The following is a 22,240-nucleotide window of genomic DNA, read 5'->3' as shown; positions in this document are numbered from 1 at the left end:
ACTCCAGGCTCTTACATCAGGATTCTTTTAGCATTCCTCTCTCTTTTCTGTTCTGTAAGTGTCTGTTCCTGTTACTTTTTTCCTCCACCTTTCTACTTTCTCTCTGTGTGATTTCTTTCAGAGCTGAGGCTTTGACTCTCATCTTTACACTGATTCATGACTCCTGAACTGATATAACACTGCATTTGCCCACTATTCATCATCCCCATATATTAATAGATGCTACACAGCCAACTTTAGGTTTGGAATGGAAATTGACCTTTTCCAGTCCTGTGGCCACGGCTGAGTTTTCCAAATTTACTGGCATATTGAATGCAACACTGTCACAGCACCATCTTTCAGGATTTGAAATAGCTCAACTGGAATTCCATCACCTCCACTAGCTTTGTTTGTAGTGATGCTTTCTAAGGCCCATTTGACTTCACATTCCAGGATGTCTGGCTCTAGGTGAGTGATCACACCATCGTGATTATCTGAGTTGTGAAGATCTTTTTTGTATAGATCTTGTGTGTATTCTTGCCACCTCTTCTTAATATCTTCTGCTTCTGTTAGGTCCATACCATTTCTGTCCTTTATCGAGCACATCTTTGCAAGAAACGTTCCCTTGGTATCTCTAATTTTCTTGAAGAGATCTCTAGTCTTTCCCATTCTATTGTTTTCCTCTATTTCTTTGCATGGATTGCTGAGGAAGACTTTGTTTTCTCTCCTTGCTATTCTTTGGAACTCTGCATTCAGATGCTTATATCTTTCCTTTTCACTTCTCTTCTTTTCACAGCTATTTGTAAGGCCTCCTCAGACAGCCATTTTGCTTTTTTGCTTTTCCTTTCCATGGGGCTGGTCTTGATCCCTGTCTCCTGTACAATGTTATGAACCTCCATCCATAGTTCATAAGGCAATCTGTCAGTTTTCATTCCAATTCCAAAGAAAGGCAATGCCAAATAATGCTCAGACTACCACACAATTGCACTCATCTCACATGCTAGTAAAGTAATGTTCAAAATTCTCCAAGCCAGGCTTCAGCAATACATGAACCATGAAATTCCAGATGTTCAAGCTGGTTTTCGAAAAGGCAGAGGAACCAGAGATCAAATTGCCAACATCTGCTGGATCATTGAAAAAGCAAGAGAGTTCCAGAAAAACATCTATTTCTGCTTTATTGACTTTGCCAAAGCCTTTGACTGTGTGGATCACAATAAACTGTGGAAAATTCTGAAGGAGATGGGAATACCAGACCACCTAACCTGCCTCTTGAGAAACCTATATGCAGGTAAGGAAGCAACAGTTAGAATGGACAGGGAACAACAGACTGGGTCCAAATAGGAAAAGGAGTACGTCAAGGCTGTATATTGTCACCCTGCTTATTTAACTTCTATGCAGAGTACATCATGAGAAACACTGGGATGGAAGAAACACAAGCTGAAATCATGATTGCCAGGAGAAATATCAATAACCTCAGGTATGCAGATGACACCACTCTTATGGCAGAAAGTGGAGAAGAACTAAACAGTCTCTTGATGAAAGTGAAAGAGGAGAGTGAAAAAGTTGGCTTAAAGCTCAACATTCAGAAAACTAAGGTTATGGCATCTGACCCCATCACTTCATGGGAAATAGATGGGGAAACAGTGGAAACAATGTCAAATTTTATTTTTTGCTCCAAAATCACTGCAGATGGTGATTGCAGCCATGAAATTAAAAGACGCTTACTCCTCGGAAGGAAAGTTATGATCAACCTAGACAGAATATTAAAAAGCAGGGACATTACTTCACTAACAAAGGTCCGTCTAGTCAAGGCTATGGTTTTTCCAGTGGTCATGTATGGATGTGAGAGTTGGACTGTGACGAAAGCTGAGCACCAAAGAATTGATGCTTTTGAACTGTGGTGTTGGAGAAGACTCTTGAGAGTCCCTTGGACTGCAAGGAGATCCAACCGGTCCATTCTAAAGGAGATCAGTCCTGGGTGTTCATTGGAAGGACTTATGCTGAAGCTGAAACTCCAATACTTTGGCCACCTCATGAGAAGAGTTGACTCATTGGAAAATACCCTGATGCTGGGAGGGATTGGGGGCAAGAGGAAAAGGGTATGACAGAGGATGAGATGGCTGGATGGCATCACCGACTCAAGGGACATGAATTTGGGTAAACTCCGGAGTTGGTGATGGACAGGGAGGCCTGGCATGCTGTGATTCATGGGGTCGCAAAGAGTCAGACATGACTGAGAGACTGAACTGAACACAACCAACTTAAACACATTACGACCCAAATCATGCATCTCTCACTGGTTTAAAAACTAGTTCTCTCTCCTTCATGCCTGATATCTGTTATCCAGTCACTTAAGAAGGAAGATTGATTGAGAACTTTACATTTTTCTTATTTTCACCATATTGAGTATCTATTGCTTTTGTCTACCCTATATGACAATTTCTTCCAGAAAATGCATTTCTTACATTCCATGCCAATCATAGTATCCTGCCTCCTCTCTTCACAGGAGTGGTCATGTGATCCATACAGAACAAATATGTAGAATATATCTGTAATAGATGGATACTGAGAAAGAAAAGGCATTGTTCTTTAAGTTGCTAAGCTGGAAGTATATAAATCTGTCATATGAAGAAAGCTTATTTAGCAGAATACATTCAATGTATAAGCAGAATTACGGCGAATAGGTGGAGATACACAGCCTTGAATCTAATACTAAAGTCAAGTCCAATCTAGACTTTCCAGTTCTTTGTCTCAATACATTTTATTTGTCCTTAAGCTAGTTTGAATTGGGCTTCCATGACTTTTATTATGCTAAAGAGCATAGTATTTAGCAAGAGTATTATGCTAAAGAGCTTTCAGTGTCTAAATCCTCTTGCTCTTAAATTCAAATGCCTCACATGCATTCTTTCTTTCTCTTCTATTACTGCTATACCAACCAATGATTTCAAATCATTTTTCTATTACAACAGCTGCCATATGGCTCAGCTTGCTGCCAATCTATAGTTCATTCAATATATCCATCACACTGTTATCAGTTGGCTTACTAATAAAATGTGAATTACTCTTTTCTTTAACTATCTTCAATGTTTCTCTATGACATAATGAACAAAGCCCTCACTTACTTTCTAAAAGTCATGTAGTTGTTGTTGTTCAGTTGCCCAGTCATGTCAGACACTTTGTGATCCCATGGACTGCAGCACACCAGGCCTTCCTATCCTTCACCATCTCCTGAAGTTTGCCCAAGTTCATGTCCATTGCATCAATGATGCCATCCAGCCATCTCATCCTCTGACGCCCTCTTCTTCTGCCATCAATCCTCCCCAGCATCAGGGACTTTTCCAATGAGTTGGCTGTTTGCATCAGAAGACCAAAATACTGGAGTTTCAGCTTCAGCATCAGTCCTTCCAATAAGTATTCAGGGTTGATTTCCCTTAAGATTGGTATGATTTCCTTGCTGTCCAAGGTACTTTCAGGAGTCTTCTCCAACACCATAATTTGAAGGCATCATTTCTTCAGCATGTAAGGTTACCCCAAATGAGTATGACCTAGCCTGAGATTACCATTCATTCACTTATTCATTCATTCAACAAATGTTTATTGATCTCCACTTTTTTTTTTCCGGACATCATTCTGGATAGTTGACATGGTGATGACAAAATAGCTTACACCCCGGTGGGAAGATTACGACTCTTAACAACATCCTTCCATAGTATCTGTTCTGGTGTGATCTAAGGATAGTTGTATAAGCCTCTGCTCTTAGTTTGCTGTTCTTAGTTTTTGTTGATCTTCCCCACCTGCTTAAGAGCAAAATCCAGTTCTAAATTCTCTATTTGGTTGATCATAAAACAGTACTTATCTGTAAGTGTTGACTCATTGGAAAAGACTCTGATGCTGGGAGGGATTGGAGGCAGGAGGAGAAGGGGATGACAGAGGATGAGATGGCTGGATGGCATCACTGACTCGATGGACGTGAGTCTGAGTGAACTCCGGGAGTTGGTGATGAACAGGGAGGCCTGGCGTGCTGCGATTCATAGGGTTGCAAACAGTCGGACACTACTGAGCAACTGAACTGAACTGAACTGATCTTTAAGTCTCCTTGGTGATTTATTTATTAGTCTTAATTAGTCTTATTTTACATAATTACTTCCAGGTCCTTCTTGCCATAAACAAAAACATCTTGAGGGCAGAGAACAGATTGTATTCATCTTTGTACCCTTATCATGCTTAATGTAAAGGAAAAATTTTTTTAATATTTATCTATTTCACTGCACCGGGTCTTAGTTACAGCATGTGGGATCTTTGATCTTTAGTTGCAGCTTGTGAGAACTAGTTCCCTAACCAGGGATGGAACTCAGGCCCCCTGCATTAGGAGTGCAGGGTCTTAGGCACTGGAACACCAGGGATGTCCCCTTATCATGTTTCACATATAATAAAGACTCTTCAAATTTGCTTTAATCATATCTGTTGAACAATCATTGTTGAAACACAAATGCAAAGAATACATTAATTGTATTTAAAATAATAAATATAATATAATAAATTATAAATATAAAATATAAATATAAATAATGCTTTTTCATAGATGATTTAATGTTAAATCATTCAAAATAATCATAATTTTATGATGGTTAAATAAATTATCATTTGCACTTACTTGATGTAAAATACAATATAAAAACAACAAAATGACCTGGTCATATTTCCAACAATTATTTCAGCTCTATCTGTCCTGGTGATTGTAAAGGAAAAACAAGTATTTCTGACATACATTGCTTCTGAGAGTGCTTTCCTTTAAAAGGTCTTGGAAATCTAGTTCATAATTAAGTAAAAACTACAAAATCAATAGGAGTAACAATTTACTAATTTTCGCCCACTTTCTCACTCCTTTCTGAAAAGGTGACTCTTAAGAAGAACACAGGGCTCTTTGTTCCTAAGCCTTAGTTTTCTCATTTGCAAAATGTGGATAATAAAAACTAATCTTAATGAGATTGAGATTACATTTGTCTCTCACAGTAATGGTATATAATCTAGTACTCTGCTACTTACCATTTGAGTGACCTTGGCCTAGTTGTTTCACTTCTTTGAACTTTTTTCTCATTTGTAAAGTATGGCTAATATAATGTAGGTTTGTAGTGGGAATCAGATAAAAAATGACATGTGAAAACGTTTTTATAAAGTACTAGAAAATGTAAGGATAGTTATTTCCAAAACAACTACCACTGGTCCAATTTTCCCTGTGACAGAGTGTTGCATGTTCTTAGATAAAATATTATATGGAAGGTAACTCAAAGTCTTTTTTCCATATCACTTCCTTCTCTCTGCATCTGCTTTCCTAGGGAAACGAGATATAGTTCTTTCTCTGTACTTGTCTAGGTTATAGAAAAGGCATTAGTGGCAAAGAATAGCAGTTGCCCTATGCTAGTCCCAATCATCCAAGAATAACAGTTAATGAAATTTCTGCCCCTTCTACAAGTAAAAAAAAACAGTAACAATTCTTAAAACAGTCTTTTAGATGCTATATAAACAATGGATTTCTAAAGAGAACTTTCTCTAATAGTGAAAAAGCAATTTGTATATAATTATAACTAGATGATCATGAATGTTTACTAACTGAAAGTCATTCATGAAACTAAACTCAACGTATAATCTTCCCTGAATCAAAGTAGCAGTGTAATATAGCAGTTTTTATTATTAACATAAAAAACAGAAATTATACAGAAAAGGGAAAATATTTCCAATTGTTGATCATTTTTTCTTAATTAACAATTTCTTAACCACTGAATGATAAAGTTAAATTGAGAGAGAAAGGGAGAAATTTCTAAAGTTGAATTTTGGTTTATTAACTTTCCAGGATGTAGTTATAAGGTATCCTAACTCTGTAATCCCTGTCAACAGTCTTTTCTACAAATTAATAATTTACTAAACAAATGGCTGTCCTCTTGTTAGAAACCCAGAACTCAAAATCATGTTAAGGATAGGGACAAATTATGCACATAACCTCTGTTTTATATTAAAGTGGAAGTGTTAGTTGATCAGTTGTGTCTGACTCTTTGCAACCCCATGAACTGTAGCCTGCCAGGCTTCTTTCTCCATGGAATTCCAGGCAAGACTACTGGAGTGGATAAGCCATTCCCTTCTCCAGGAGATCTTCCTGACCCAGGGATTGAACCCTGGTCTCCTGCATTGCAAGCAGATTCTTTACCATCTGAGTTATCAGGGAACCCCATCAGCTCTGTAACTAAAGCTGGTCTCTAAAAAGGTATACATTTAAAAACTCACACCAATGAGGGCAGCAGGAGTATTCCAGGAGTCCAGAAGAAAGTGTATCAAAAAGTTGTTCTTAATTTGGTATGTGGCTTAATGCTATTTGGGGGCTCCCCTAGTGGCTCAGATGGTGAAGAGTCTGCCTGCACTGTAGGAGTCTGCTTTCAGTCCCTGGGTCAGGAAGATCCCCTTGAGAAGGGAATGGCTATCCACTCCAGTATTCTTGCCTGGAGAACTCCATGGGCAGTGGAGCCTAGTGGGCTACACAGTCCATGGGGTCGAAAAGAGTCTGACACAACTGAGCAACTAACACACTTCTAATGCTATTTACTCAACTTTCTGTGCAGGTATGGTGAAATATCACACCCACAACACAAAACTAAATGTGACTGGAAGGATGTGACATTGTTGCAACATTGTTGCATGCTGACACAAACCTTACATCTAGTCCAAATCCTCCTCTACAATTTTTATATTACTTGGATTTAGTGGAAACCCAGAAAATGATATAATGAATTTCCCCAAGAAATAAACTCATTATGCCTGGATCTTTTCAAGTCAAGGGGATTTAAATGGAGAGAAAGCAATTTACCATAACATCCACATAACACTATGGATAAAAAGTCATACTTTGGAGCCCCATTACAGTGGTTCAAATCCTGCTTCCACAATATACTAGCTGTGTAATCTAGGGCAAACTGCTTGACGTCTCTGTGCATTAGTTTGTTCATAAGTGAAATCATGATAATAAGACTCCATCTCATAGAGTTTTTAAGGATTCAATGAGTTGCTATCTGCATGGTAGTACTTGGAATACAGTACATGATATAAACCTTTGATAAATTAACAAAACTAGTTATAAGAAATAGTGGGAAGAACTGAGAAATTTCTTCAGTTACCACTCTGCTTTTGTCAGTAATGAAAGCTATTTTAAAAAATTCTTAGAGATTTCCAATGCTGACTTTGAAATCTACAAGTATCCACTAAATATCTACTGTGCCTGGTGTCTTGGGGACACAAAATAAATTTATGTAGTCTCCGTGCCTCCGGAAGTTATTCTATACTAAATTTAGAATAAGGACTTGCCTGGTGATAGAATAAATGCGCACAGCGCAAAGTTCAAAGAAATATGCAACAAAAAACACTGGAGAGCCACATAAATTACTTGGTTGCTATTCACAATTCAAGCGCTCTAAGATGTATACTAAGGAAAACGCCACTAGCAATTGGGAGTACATTTATTTTGACATCTACACAGACAGCTGCTAAATACGATGACTCACATCAAAAGACATTCTGCAGAAACAGCAATACTTTCCGTTTTTTCCGCCTGGGGTATCTGACAAAACCTGAGAGCAATCCCGCAAAACCACAGCGGATAAAAGTTGCACGGGAAACATCGAAGGGATAGTGACCGACGACCTAAGAACCAGGAGGAAAACGTGGTGGGCTGGGCGAATACCTGGATCTGGGACGCAAAGAGAGGCTCCGAACCACGGTCGGAATTAGGGACGAGGTTGTTCCCATGGCTTGATACTGATCAGTCCGCAAAGCCCAGAGGCGAGAACCAAAGGGTTGCCCTCCTGTGCCATCTCCTCCCAGACCATGCGATCCTCTCGGACCGATGGGGCTGCGGGGCCACGGAAGCTTCTGAGCGAGGAGCCGCCGCGATGCGGGGCCCAAAGAATGCAACCCAAACCGCTTTAAGGCTTCCTGCGGCCCCGCTCCAGGGCATGACCAACGCCACTCTAAGAGACGACAGGTTCCTGAAAGCTAACGGTCCCTACGCCGCCTCCCATATCTCTGGGATGGGCATCCGAGAGTAAGCCCGGGCCACCACATCCCAGGCCCGTGGGCCGCTGAGGTGCCAGCTCGGGTTACCCGGGGCCGAGGCTCCCCTCAGCCCGTCGCCCGCGTCCCAGGCCGGCACGTCACTTCCGGCGCGCGCGCCCGCCGGCGAAGAGGGACAGGGTCCCGGGCCCGGGTGCGCGACTGCCCGGGGGCGCGCAGGGGGGGCGGGGCGGGGGAAGGGGGAGTGTCTGCCCGCCGCCGCCGCCACCGCCACCGCCGTTGCCGCCGGGGCTGAGTTCGCTGAAGCCTTGGCTTCAGAACCTGCCCAGTCTTCCCGCCCGCATTCTGGGCGCCAGTCCCGGGGGCACTGACTGTTGTGACCGGTGTAGAAGCGGGAGCTGCCTTTGCCTGTGGAGCAGCGGGGACGGTGCCAGCCCCGCTTCCCTTCCCTCAACCCTTCCTCCCAGCGCCCCAGTCATGGGGAACGCGGCGACCGCCAAGAAAGGCAGCGAGGTGGAGAGCGGTGAGTCAAGGGCCGGGTCTGGGGGCCCGCTGGGCGGGCTGGCGCGGGGTCGGAGCCCGGAGGCCGCAGGCATGGTCCAGGCCTCAGCGGCCGCCGGGAACCACTCAAGGGGGCCCTGGGGACCAGCTGCCTTCCTCCTCCACTCCCTCCCCCCAGCTCCGGCGAGAGAGCTGAGCGTCGAGGGCCGGATGGAGAGGGCGAGGGAGGAGAGAGGTCCCCGTGACTCCCTTTTACACTAGAGTGGGGGGACTCCCAAGCTTAGACACTTCCCCAAATATGGTCGGGATAAAGAAGTCTCTTGGACCATTCCAAGCTCTCTCCTCCCCGACCCCCGCTTTGGGAGCCACAGGTAGTGTTGTCTCGTTTCCCTCCATCACTTGGGTCTAACCCAATTTTATCATCAGGTCAGGGACTGCTGCTCTGCTTCTCCGCAGGTGAGGTTAATCCTAAATGGGTAACTGTTTTAGAGATCCTCCATCTCTTCAGGTTAGGAGTTGAAAATATAGTTAGAGTGAGCAGCAACTTTTCCCATTAGAGAAAAAAAGCAGGACAGATTTGCCTTCTCTTAAGACAGTCAAAAATTTGCTACAATGTCTGTAAAACATTTCAGACAACGCGGACTGTTACTCCGAGTTGAAGTGCTTTCAGGAATACCGTGGATTTCTTCTCAGTGCTGCAAGTGTAGGCACTCTGCACTTTACTGTATGACCATATGATTTTATTTATTTATCTGTCAGTCTGTCTATTAGTCAATCAGTAAATCTGGATGGTTTTTGCCTTTGCCCGGTACAACTCAGATCTTATAATTCAGAATGAACAGATAACAAGTATTTGCTTTGTTACTAGGAGTAAATGACATGTAAGCACTTGAGGCAATGCCAGATGAATAGGGGATACCTGATGATTTATTCCAATTTGTGTAAACAGTATCTTTTAATGTTTCTGTGTTTGTAACGTGTTTTAAGTTAATTTCATAATTCAGTCTCCCTCCTACCACAATATCAGGGCTTCCCTGGCTCAGCTGGTAAAGAATCCGCCTGCAATGTGGGAGACCTGGGTTCGATTCCTGGGTTGGGAAGATCCCCTGGAGAAGGGAAAGGCTACCCACTCCAGTATTCTGGCCTGGAGAATTCCATGGACCGTAAAGTCCATGGTGTTGCAGAGTCAGACACAACTGAGACTTTCACTTCACTTCACTTCCCCCATGTCAGTAAAGCAGGATCAATTTGGAAAGATCTAGTCATTCATTTTGTTTAATATGAATAGTTAGGTCAAATTATGTGGTTTGTGTTTCACCAATAAGGTTTTGGTGTTAATTTTCAGGAGCTCCAGAAAAGTTCAATGTCTTCAATATGTGAGATGGACATTAAAAAAAAAAAAAACAATGTAGAGGTGGAACTTCAGTGGTCTTTTTTCTTATAATTGCACAAATGTAGTAACTGTATAGAAAGTATTAAAAATGAGGGAAGTGTAAAGAATTGTTTCTGCCTTTTGTCATTTTCCTAATTTGAAGTTCTATTAACATAAAGATGGAGAAGGCAATGGCACCCCACTCCAGTACTCTTGCCTGGAAAATCCCATGGATGGAGGAGCCTGGTAGGCTCCAGTCCATGGGGTCGCTAAGAGTCGGGCACGACTGAGCGACTTCACTTTTACTTTTCACTTTCATTCATTGGGGAAGGAAATGGCAACCCACTCCAGTATTCTTGCCTGGAGAATCCCAGGGACAGAGGAGCCTAGTGGGCTGCCGTCTGTGGGGTCTCACAGAGTCGGACACGACTGAGGCAACTTAGCAGCAGCAGCAGCAACATAAAGATAAAATATGTACTAATGTATTACAAAGTGTGCTTGGTAATTGAATCATATCAGTGGTTTTTTTATTAACAAGTACTGGCCTGTACAGTGTTTATATTTTTAATAGTAGTAGTAGACTCTTTTGTGATCTATATATTTCCATTATTAAGGTTATCAAACAAATTCTCCCCTAGACATTTGAAGCTTCTAGCTATGAGATAATCTTAGAATATTTACTGGAAACAGAATGGAAACTTTAAAAACGCTTGAGTAAATTCTTTCATAAGCTTTAACTGTTAGTGACAGCCTAGTTCTTAAGTATGTTAGCCAGGTTTTTATAGAAGTTTATTTATGGAAACTGAAGGTCATTATAGTAGTTTGAATGCATATTTTGAAGTGATAAGAGAAAATAACTGTCTCACTGGACAATCATTTGAAATGTCACATGTTGATTAGTTTGTAATTTCATTTGGAGTAATGTTATCATGTTGCTGCTGGTCTGCCGTGGTGAACAAAGACATTTTTATCTATATATCTTAATATTGAATGAAAGAATAACTTATACCATTATATAGCTAACTGATTTGTATAGTTTTTTAAAAATTACTTTTGAAAATATATGGCTTTCAAAATTTGAATGTAGTTATTTAAACTTCAATATATGCCTTTCAGACTTTGAATGTAGTTATTTAAACCTGGTGGGCTGTCGTCCACGGGGCAAAGGGTAGGACACGACTGAGTGACTGAACTGAATTTAAACTTCAACCAATACGTAAAAGTGTAAGCTTTTAGAAATGTAAGTGGTCCTAGAGATCAGCCTATGTAATCATTCCTTTTCAAAGAGAACTTGACCTCTGAAGAAGCAGGAGCTGAGATCATACTGTTAGTGATATCAGAGTAAGGAATTGAATCTGGTCCCCTGACTCTATTGTGCATCACTAACTAATCAAGTAACACAAATATTTTCAAAGTGTCTAAGTGTATTAGTTTCATATGGAGACCCTGTAAGTAAAAGCTCAAGAAGTTTTACTATCTAATGTGAAAGAGAAAATGTACATATAAAAGTTAACTGGAAAGCAAAATATGACAAATGCTAACATTATGGAATATGAGATTAAAACTCTGAGAACTACCAATAGGAAAATGTTTGATTTGAAATGATTTAAAAATATCAGGTCAGATAGGATTTGAGGTTTGGCTCATGCCTTATACAGGTGACTCTGGACCTTAGTTCTAAAAATATTCCAGAACAATGAAATTGGGCATAAAAATATTTGAAAAGGGTCTTAGTTAGCTTGGACCATCTGGTGCTTATGTTGTGCTGTACTGAAATCTGTACTCCAATGCTTGCTATTCTGTGCTCAGTCATGTCCAGCTCTTTGTGACCCCATGGGCTGTAGGCCACCAGACTCCTCTGTCCATGGAATTTTCCAGGCAAGAATACTGGAGTGGGTTGCTGTTTCCTTCTCCAGGTGATCTTCTCAACCCGGGGATTGAATGCATGTCTCTTTTGTGTCTTCCCCATTAGCAGGCAGATTCTTTACCACCGTGCCACCTGGGAAGCCCAACATTAAGTTGGGTACCTATTCTACTGTGGTAAACTGGGAAATTGTATTGAGATGTCTTAAAACTTAATGAAAGAGCAACTCTTACTTTTACATACCTGCTTGTTTTGTATATTAAAAAAAATTACTCATAAATATCAGTCAGTTCAGTCACTCAGTTGTGTCCAGCTCTTTGTGACCCCATGGACTGTAGCACACCAGGCTTCCCTGTCCATCACCAACTCCTGGAGCTTGGTCAAACACATGTCCATCGAATCGGTGATGCCATCCAACTGTTTCATCCTCTGTCATCCCCTTCTCCTAAATGTAGTAAATAAATATAGGAGTCTTCTCATAAATATAGGGGTCTCAAAATTTGAATGTAATTATTTAAACCTCAGCTAATAGGCAGAAGTATAAATTTTAGAAAAATAAGTGAACATATAATTCTCTGAGAAATTTTAAACTTGTCATTCAAAATTGTTTCACTTATCCTGTCTTTCACTTTATTCACAGTCCCCAACATAAAAATCATGCACCTATTTTAACCTGAAAGTTTTTTTTTAATTTCGTGAAAAAAAAAAAAAAAAACCAAACCACACACACGGTGGATTTCCGTTCCCCTTGCATGTTGCCTGTGGGCTTTTTGTGTAACACTGTCAGAACCATGGTGCTGAGGCCTGTGGTTACAGTGTTGGTAGAGGTTTGGATGCACATTCTTCTGTGCCTGCAAGTGGTAGAGCCTCCAGTGTTCAGACAATGATTTTTATTTTTATGTTTTCCAGAGTGTTTCTCTGTCTTAAGAACTTTTGAAGATGAATGGAAGCTAAAGAAAGAAAGTCACCCATTAGTAGACTAGGTTCAACCAAAATGCAGGTTTCATAAAAACTAGAATTTTTTAAGGGTTTACTATGTGCCAGATTCTCTTAAGTTTGCATGCATAATTTTCTTAATCTTTTCAGCTATGTAACATAGTTCAGTTATTCTGCATTTTTTATTATAGATGAGAAAAAGGAGGCTCAGAGAGCCTAAATGACTTGCCTAAGGTTGCACAGCTAGTTCAGTGAAAGGGTAACATTTGAACTAGGCAGATTAACCTTAGAACCTGAAATCCTAACCACTGTGCAAACACCCTCTGTATGCGACAGAAAAGCTTATTCTGAGACACACAGAATAGTTTAAACTTCACTTTAATATTATTATAGGAAATTTTGGTTGTTGTCAATAGTGACTATTTGGATATCTTAAATGAAAGTTGTTTTTTTTTTTTTTCTTGTACTGTCTTCTAGATTCAATTTCTATAAAATGAGGATGAAGGATTAAATTACCTTGAAAGTCTTTTCAGATTTAACATGGTATAATTTCAGAGTCAGCCATAGAAAATTGATTTTATATACTTAAACCTTCATTAATATTTGTGTTTAATTTTTTCTTCTCATTCATATATGTATAGTTTCCCTTTCTGTGAAATAGCCAATTGAAAAATTACGTTTTGAACTTGTACTGCCATTTTAAAAGTATTTGGAAATTTGCATTTTATACCATGGTTTGGATAGTTTGGCACTATCCAATCAGACTTTCTGCTGTGATAGAAATGTTCCTATCTACATTGTCTTCTGTGGTTGCCACTAGCTGCCTGCAGCTGTTGAGCACTTGAAATGTAACCAGGGCAACTGAGAAACTGAATTTGTAACTTACATACGGCAGTTAGTGTTTGATACATTGGACAGCACAGGTTTAGAGCATAGCATAGTTTAGAGCATGGTGGTGGTGGTGATTTAGTCACTAAGTTGTGTCCGGCTCTTGCGACCCCACGGACTATAGCCTGCCAGGCTCCTCTATCCATGGGATTCTCCAGGCAAGAATACTGGAGTAGACTGCATTTCCTTCTCCAAGTTTAGAGCATAGCATGTAATAAAAACACCAACCTGTCTTTCCATCATCTTTGTAATTTATAGATCCTCACAAGTGTTCATAGATGAACAAAATGCCGTATTTATCTTTTCTTGTACTAGAAATTAACTTATTTCTTCAGTTTTTCATCTGAATAAGCATTTACAAACCTAGTGAACATATTATTATAGTTTAGTAATTTGTATATAATCTGTAGAGTTAGGTACAAAGTTAATTTCCTTATTGGACTCTACTAGAATTAGAATTTTTTTTAGTTTTTAATACTGGAACTCAGTGAATATATTTCAATGAAAATTTTTATAGCTTTGAATAAGAACAAATTTAGTGATCTCATATCTTATTCATGTCTTTAAACTTTCAGTTATTTTTTAAAGGAAAATTAGTAACATTCCGTTTTGATATATTCACAGAAGAATTTTGAAATAGTCTTCATTAGTTTAAAAAAAAAAATCAAAACAGCCACACTATTTGGATGATAAATACATTTTATTAATATCACATTCAGTTCCATGATTCTGTGATTCAATTTTGTGCAGATTATTTACTGTATAAAATTACGTCCTGTTCAGGAGCCATTTTTCCCATTCTTCTGGTTAGTGTCCTGCACTTAGGATATTGTTGCTTTTCATTGCCAGCAACAGGATAATTAGAGCCATGAAAGCTAGTTTAGAAAAGTAAGCCATGGCTGAGTGGCAGAAGCAGCACATGAAAAGATCCTAGGTAATTCAGCATATAGGTATTAAGATTCTTTCAGATAGTATATGCTAAATTACTTCAGTCATGTTTCACTCTTTGTGACCCTGTGGACTGTAGCCTGCCAGGCTCCTCTGACCATGGGATTCTCTAGGCAAGAATACTGGAGTGGGTTGCCATGCCCTCCTCCGGGGGTTGGAAAGGGATTGAACCTGTGTCTTTTACCTCTCCTGCACTGGCAGGTGGGTTCTTTCCCACTAGCCCCAGCTGGGAAGCCCAGATAGTCAGGAGTTGACCATAAATCATTCTGATATTCCATTAAATTAATAAAATAAGTTATTAGTATAGTTTATAAAATTGTCTGTATATTTATGTGATAATAAATGCTAGCACACATATATGTCCAAATTTCCTCAAAGGAATAAATCTTAGGTTTTTAATGGGGAAAGAAAAAAAAGAAAAAAACTACGTTAAATAGAAAGATGTGGAATTTATGGGAGGTGAATATACCTAGGTCAGTACCATATTATATTATTTTTCTTAATTTAAAAAATATTCCTTCAAGAGAATCTTCCGTTGTTTTTTTCTTTGTTCATTCAGTCGTGCTTTCATTTATTCATTCTAACGTGTTGAGCGCCTAAAACGTGACAGACTTTATGCAAGTCTGTGGGAAAAAAGATTGGATAGGACCCAGTACCTGCTCCAGAATGCCCGTATTTCAGAAGGGGGAGACAGACATGTCAACAACATAATAATAATATAAAAAACCTGTTAAAAATGGCTTCTTGAGTTCACTGGGCGAACCAGTAGAAAGTATAGTCATTTCCACTGATGTGGGTTGGGGATGAAGTCCAAAAAGGACTTCAAAGAAGAGGTGAGCCCTGGGTTGAGCATTGAAAATGGTAAATGTTCAACAGTAGAATTACAGGAAGAAGTGTGTTCTGAGAAGACGGAACACACAGAGTGAGCAAAGATCCAGAGGGTTGAAACAGCATGACATATTCCAGGAAGAAAGTAAGTTGTTCATTATGACTAAAAAGGATGGGGTTGGTGGTAGGGAAGAGGGGAGATTGTACAATGAAAGATGAGACTCAAGAAATGGACAGAGTCTGAATTTCATCCTGTGGGATAAAACTATCAAAGCTATTGTGGACTCTGAAATAAGAGAAAGATATGATAAAATTTGGATTTTAGAGAGATTACTTAGATGGTAATGTGAAGATGGCATATGGAACAAGTGAAGTGGAGGCAGGAAATCTATTAGAAGACTGTCTCTCTCAAGTGAGGGACTCTGAGGGTCTGGATCAAGATGGTAAAGGTAGGGATACAGGAAGGACCTAAAATGTAAGAAATTTGGAAACTAAAAATGAGCAGACTATGCTTTACTGATTGCATTTGGGAAATGAGGTAAAGGAGGGATTGGGAATAACTCCCAAGTTTTCAGCTTCTTTGCCTTGGTGGATGGATTGTGATACCATTAATGGAGTCAGGAAGGAAATGAACATAAGGGAAGGAACAGATTTGGGGGGGAGCATGTTGAACTTAGGGTGCCTGTGGAATTTCTGAGAAATGATATCTGATTGGTTATTTCATATGTGGATTGTCTATAATTCTCTCAAGTATGGGGGAAAAATGACCTTGGATGATCGGACGCTCTTTTCCACATTGCATCTCAGTTTGCTCCCCTTCTAAGGCCAGCTGTTTAGAATCTATAGAACTATGTATGACATCTGATGTAGCTTCTATAAATTAAGAACTGTAGCCACTAAAAGTTTAGCTTTTTTTGTTTGTTTTGAAAAAAGTAAAAGCCAGAGCACTGATGAGAACAGTGTAACTTTTAAAGAAACAAAATTAAAGTCAGATAAAATGTGTTACTTTCAGTATTAAAGTATGCATCCTGTAAGCTATTGAGCTTTGTAGAGTCGTGTGGAGTAGCAGAAAAACATGTAAAATATTGTACCAACATATATTGTACTAAGTATCAATATTCTTCTCCTAGAGATCTTTAAAAGAGATATTAAAAACTTAAAGTGTGATTTAATAGTAAGAGTGTGAACTCAGAATAAGAAAAATCTAAATTCTATTTTCTAATTCTTTCCATTAGTTCACTTTAGATAAGTGTTTTAATACCTCCAAGCTGTACTATAAAATTAAGAAGGACAAATTTGTTACAGAGGTTATGGTCTTTTCCGGCCTTATAGTTCAGTGATTTCCATACATGTTTATTAAAAGAAAGAAGGTTTATTTTTAAAGTAGCAAGACTTGAGAATTAAAGACTATCACAAAATTATGTGGGTAAATCACCAAATGAGCCTTAGTGTAAGCAAATATACAGTAATATATTTAGGAGAAATTTTTTGATCTGTACTTAAAGAATTATAGTTTCTGAATTTTGGCCTAAGAAACAAATTTTGAATCACTGTATTGATCTTTGAAGATATTCTCATGTTCTACTGTAGGTAAAGAGACCATCTAAATATTGGTCATCAGGGGAGTAGATTCAAAACAAGACATAAAACATTCTATTCTTAGTGAAAAACCCTTAGCATGTTATGTGTACTATTGATGTTTTGTGTATAGCAGAAGCTATACACAAAAGTTAAAATCAGGGACAGCTAATAGGAGCAAGAGAATTGAACGTCTGTTGTTTAAGGATAAACTAAAAAACAAAACAAAACAAACCTGGAACTCTTTATTCTGTAATAGGTCTACATGATTGAAGTATATAAACCAAATGTATAGGTAGAGAAAATTGTTCATCTGAATTTAAAACACTAGAACTTACAAGCTATTCCTCAAAACTTATAAAAGCTAGTTGTACAGCAATAAAAGAAGTATAGTGAAACGTTCATAAACTTGCCTTAGAGAATAACTATATTTAACTGATTATTTGTGTTTAAAGGTAAAAGCATTTGTTTTTATAAATTCAGCTAGTATCTTTAGTAACTTAAAAATTGCTGGAAAACATTGATGCTTTTTTTACTTTTTTTCTTTTTTTGTAGATTTTGTAACCCTTTCAGTCCCTTACAGCTTCAAAAATGCTCATTAATAGTAACAAATAGCCCTCTTTCTTGTTAATATTGAGGTTTGCAAATAATAAATTATTGCCCCTGATATGAAGGTGTAACTTAAATTGCTTAAATAGAAATGGAGATATAGATTAAATTTTTATATTTTAATGTATTATAATTCATCTATTCATTTATATATTTTTTTATTTTGGAGGAGGGTCATGAAGGAGATAAAGAGTTGCCTTCTTGTTGCTCATAGTATAGTGAAAGCTTTAAATAAGTAAATGTACAAACACGAGAATTTTGTTGGAAGTACAGTATAGAGTATTTCCGGTGGTAATAATTTGGTTTTTCAGTTTTTGATTATAATATAAATTAGATTCAGTAATGTTCTGTATCTGTGTGGATAGTTTTCTGAACTAAATTTGGGACTCCTTTAGAGAAATGAACTAATTGACAGTTCACAGTGAGGGCTGATTCTGTGACACATTTGCCATTAGGACTGCCTCACAAAATCCAGTGTAAATTCCCTATCTTTAGCTGACTTGCTATTAAAAGGTATAAATTCCCAGGCTTTATGGCCATTGTTTTAAGGTTGTATTCCCTGTTGCCTACTGTTCATATAATGTTAACTTTTCAATGACTTCAAACTTTTGTTTTCTAGTAAAACAACTGTTGAATCTAAACCTGTAAGTCCTTGCCAAATCTGTATTATCCATCTGGACCTTGACTCAAAAAATTAAAGATATTGTGTTGAGATCTCATTATTTTGGGGTCCTACTTAATAAGTATTCAATTTCTGTATCACTTATTCGGTTAGAAGACTATAGAGCATCAGCAGACCACTGTGGTATGTTAGCCACAAAATTGAGAGAGCATGTTTGTACAGATGTTACTTAGCTTCTTTTGTAAGAGTCGGTTCTGTTTATAATTTAGCTCCTCCTATCCTAGCTCAGCTTGCTAGATGTATCATGGATAGTAAGTAGTCAAGCTGGAATTTGAACCTAGGCAGTGTGGCTCTAGAATCTGTGTTCTAAACCACCATGTCATATTAGGTACTTCATTAAAAATTTATAAATGCTTTAGTTATCTCTTTCATAATAATCTTACCAGTGCTAGAAAACTCAGTCCTATATCAACAAACGTTCTGCCAGAGAAATATTGTTAATAGGCTATATGCTGTCACTTCAGTCGTGTCCGACTCTGTGCGACCCCATAGACGGCAGCCCACCAGGCTCCCCTCGTCCCTGGGATTCTCCAAGCAAGAACACTAGAGTGGGCTGCCATTTCCTTCCCCAATGTATGAAAGTGAAAAGTGAAAGTGAAGTTGCTCAGTCGTGTCCAACTCTTGGCGACCCCATGGACTGCAGCCTATCAGGCTCCTCCGTCCATGGGATTTTCCAGGCAAGAGTACTGGAGTGGGGTGCCATTGCCTCCTCCAATAGGCTATATATTCAGAGCTATATTGCAAGCTGGGGGCTGGCTGGGCAAGTCTGAAATCCATGGGGTAGATTGTCAGGAAGAGCATGCTGGAACTTTCAGATATAGGCTGAGGCTGCAGTCCACAGGCTGACTTCAGGGAGGCTTCAGTTTCTGCTCCTCCAAGACCTTTCAGTTGATTGAATCAGACCCACTCAGTTTATGTAGGATAATCTTCTTTACTTCAAGTGACATGATTATGGACTTCTCATCACATCTACAAAATACCTTCACAGCAACAGGTAGATTAGTGTTTGATTGAGTATCTGAAGACTGTACCCTAGCCAGATTTATCTCAGACATCTTTTTCTTTTTTAATCCTGAGCTAGAGGGTGGGGGAAACTTTTCCTTTTCCTAAGCCAGAAATGGAACTTTCTATTTTATTGTCAATCTTCATTTATTTATTAATCACTCTTGGACCTCCTCAACATCAGTGCCCTCAGTCCCCCTTGGTACTACCACAGTTAAAGATTTCAAGTGTTTTGCTAGAGAAGGCATTTATATGAACCATGTTATCTTTAAAGTAAAATTAAAAAAAATAAACAGGAGTCTCAAAATAAAAGGCAGAGAAAGATTGAACCAGAAAACTGATAGTGAGATTAGTTACTATATTTGAGCATAAAATTTAGCACTTTTTACATGGCAAGGGAGTTACACAGTATAGAACCTCTTTTGAATTCACTGAAATTCTAACAGGAACTCAGTGTTGAATTCTAACAGAAATTTAATCTATCAAAAAAAACAAGGAGCTTTGGTCTACATAATTCAAAAAATAACTATTGTTTAATACAAGAAATCTCTCTAGAATCCTAGATGCAAGAAGGAGGATTTCAGAAAGTTGCCTGCAGTTATTACTACTTTGGGGGGAGTAATTCTTTTTTGGGGGTAATAATAATAGTGTAGTACTTATAATGTGCCAGACACTATCATAAGTGCTTTAATCCCATTTATTTTATTTGATCCACCTCACAGCCCAAGGTGGTCTGTAATTTCATTAACACCATTTACAGGTGAAGAAACTGAAGCAGTTAAGTAATTTGCCCAACAGCATATAAACTGGGATTCAAATTCAAGTAGTCTTTGCCTGCTCAGTCACTTCAGTTGTGTCTGACTCTTGATAATCCTATGTAGCCTGCCAGGTTCCTCTGTCCATGGGATTCTCCAGGCAAGAATATGAAGTGGGTTGCCGTGCCCTCCTCCAGGGGATCTTCCTGACTCAGGGATTGAACCCATATCTCTTATGTCTCCTGCATTGGCAGGTGGGTCCTTTACTATTAGTGCCACTTGGGAAGCCCAAGCAGTCTTTAGAACCTGCAATTTTAACCATTACCTAACCTGCCATCTATAGTATACATTGTACTTTTTTCATTTTTATGTCATGAATTTTCCCATACAGTCAGATGTTATTCTGTAGGGAATTTTCAACATTCAGTGTGTTAAATTTATTAAAATAATAACATTTATAGAACTAATTTTTTAACTCTTCACTTCAATAGTAACCATTCTCCCTACTTCCAATAGCATTGATTAGTTTTGGTTACTTTATAAATGTAATCATACAGTGGGTAATCTTTTGTGTCTGATTCATCCCTACTGTTGAGTATAGTTAGAAACTGTCCATTCTCTTTGCTGTATTGTATTCTATTGTTTGAGTATATCACAATTTACTCATTCTGTCGTTGCTATATGTTAAGTTTCTATTTGAAGGCTATTGTAATGGTGCTCCTCTAAACATTCTGGTACATGTATACAGGTGAACATATGTATGAATTTCTATTGAGTATATACTTAGTGGTAGAATTCAGTTTTAATAGATATGGTTAATAGTTTTCTGAAGTTGTGGTGCCAGTTTGCATTACTATCAGCATTGTATGAGCCTTCTATGTTCTACAGTCTCAACAACTTTTGGGTTTTCTTTCCTTTTTTACTTTAGCAAAATACTTGTGTTCATTGTATGATTATGTACTGTCTTTTTAAAAAGGCAACTCCTGTTGTTGGGCATTTGTTTTCATTCTTTTTTGAAAAGTGTTGAGACTAATATTATTGTAGATTTATTTTTTAAGACTTTTTATTTTTTTTTGATACATGTTTTCTATGCACATAAACATGCAAAACCATGAGGGTTTGTTCCATTGAAATATAAGAATGTTACTATAACTTTTAGATTTTTAGTTACTCAGCATGAAATAGCATCTCATACTTTTAAGTTTATTTTATTGCTAACAAAAGTTGAACTTTGTTTTTTTTAGTAATTTTTGTATTTTTAATGAGTAACCGACTCGATGGACATGAGTCTGAGTGAACTCCAGGAGATGGTGATGAACAGGGAGGCCTGGCGTGCTGCGATTCATGGGATCGCAAAGAGTCGGACACGACTGAGCGACTGAACTGAACTGAACTGAATGAGTAACCTGTGCTTATATTTCAGTTGAAATATTTGAGTGTCTTTATTATTATTATTATTAACCTTTTTCTGGCTCTGTGTTATAAACTTTTCCTATTTATCTTTCAGCTTTACAAAAATTTAAATTTTTATGTAATCAAAAGTATGTTTTACAGTTTTTATCTTTGGTATCATGCTTTAAAAGACCTACTCATATTTTCGACTATTCCACTCTCTTCTTCCCCTTTATGTATGTATATGTGTACATATATACATGTATTTGTACTGTAAACATATATACGTATATTCAAGTTTTACCATTTGAAAAATAATATGAAAATGTAAACTTTTTTCCTCTATGCTGTGTTCTCTCGTTTTTATCAAATCTCCTTCAAAACCAAACTTTTTAATAGGCTGATTTCACAGTTTCTACTTTCTTTCCTTTTATACTTCAAATCCTAAGGTTGATCTCTATTCCTGCTTGCTTTGGTAAGTATCATCAGTAATCCTCTTTTTGACCTCTTTCCTTTAGTTTCTCTGTTCTGTAGTGTTTCCCCTGTGAGTCATCACGCAAGTTACTTCAGGTACTGCCACTTCCTATTGCTATCTTTGTGCTAATAGATATCTTTCTTCAGTTCTCCAGTCATGTTTAATTTTTACTTGGCTATGGTACCTGGAAAGTCAAGTTGAGGAAATTATCTTTTCCCTAAATCTGTATCCCCTATTTTGGTGAAAATGGAGAAAGAAGTCATGTAAGCCAGAAATCTGGGAGTCATTTTAGATTGTTTCATTTTCCTTTTCCCCTACCTCTCATTGGTGACTGGGTCTTGTCAGTAATTTGTCCTCTCATTTCTCCTTATAGTGC

General features: G+C 38.3%; 1 protein-coding gene across 1 annotated transcript in view; it reads left to right on the top strand.

The window, feature by feature from the left end:
- The first annotated feature begins 8,259 nt into the window (after positions 1-8,259).
- The window catches only part of PRKACB (protein kinase cAMP-activated catalytic subunit beta), a 142,789-nt gene continuing 128,808 nt past the window's right edge, over positions 8,260-22,240 (top strand). The window contains exon 1 of the mRNA XM_040232454.1: positions 8,260-8,557. Coding sequence (XP_040088388.1) covers positions 8,512-8,557 — 46 coding nt within the window. The 5' untranslated portion in view covers positions 8,260-8,511. The remainder of the gene's footprint in view (positions 8,558-22,240) is intronic.

The sequence above is a fragment of the Oryx dammah genome, unplaced genomic scaffold, assembly GCF_014754425.2.
Source record: "Oryx dammah isolate SB20612 unplaced genomic scaffold, SCBI_Odam_1.1 HiC_scaffold_28, whole genome shotgun sequence".
Taxonomy (NCBI): domain Eukaryota; kingdom Metazoa; phylum Chordata; class Mammalia; order Artiodactyla; family Bovidae; genus Oryx; species Oryx dammah.
Note: the sequence above shows the minus strand (reverse complement) of the source record. Positions and strands in the feature narration are given on the sequence as shown.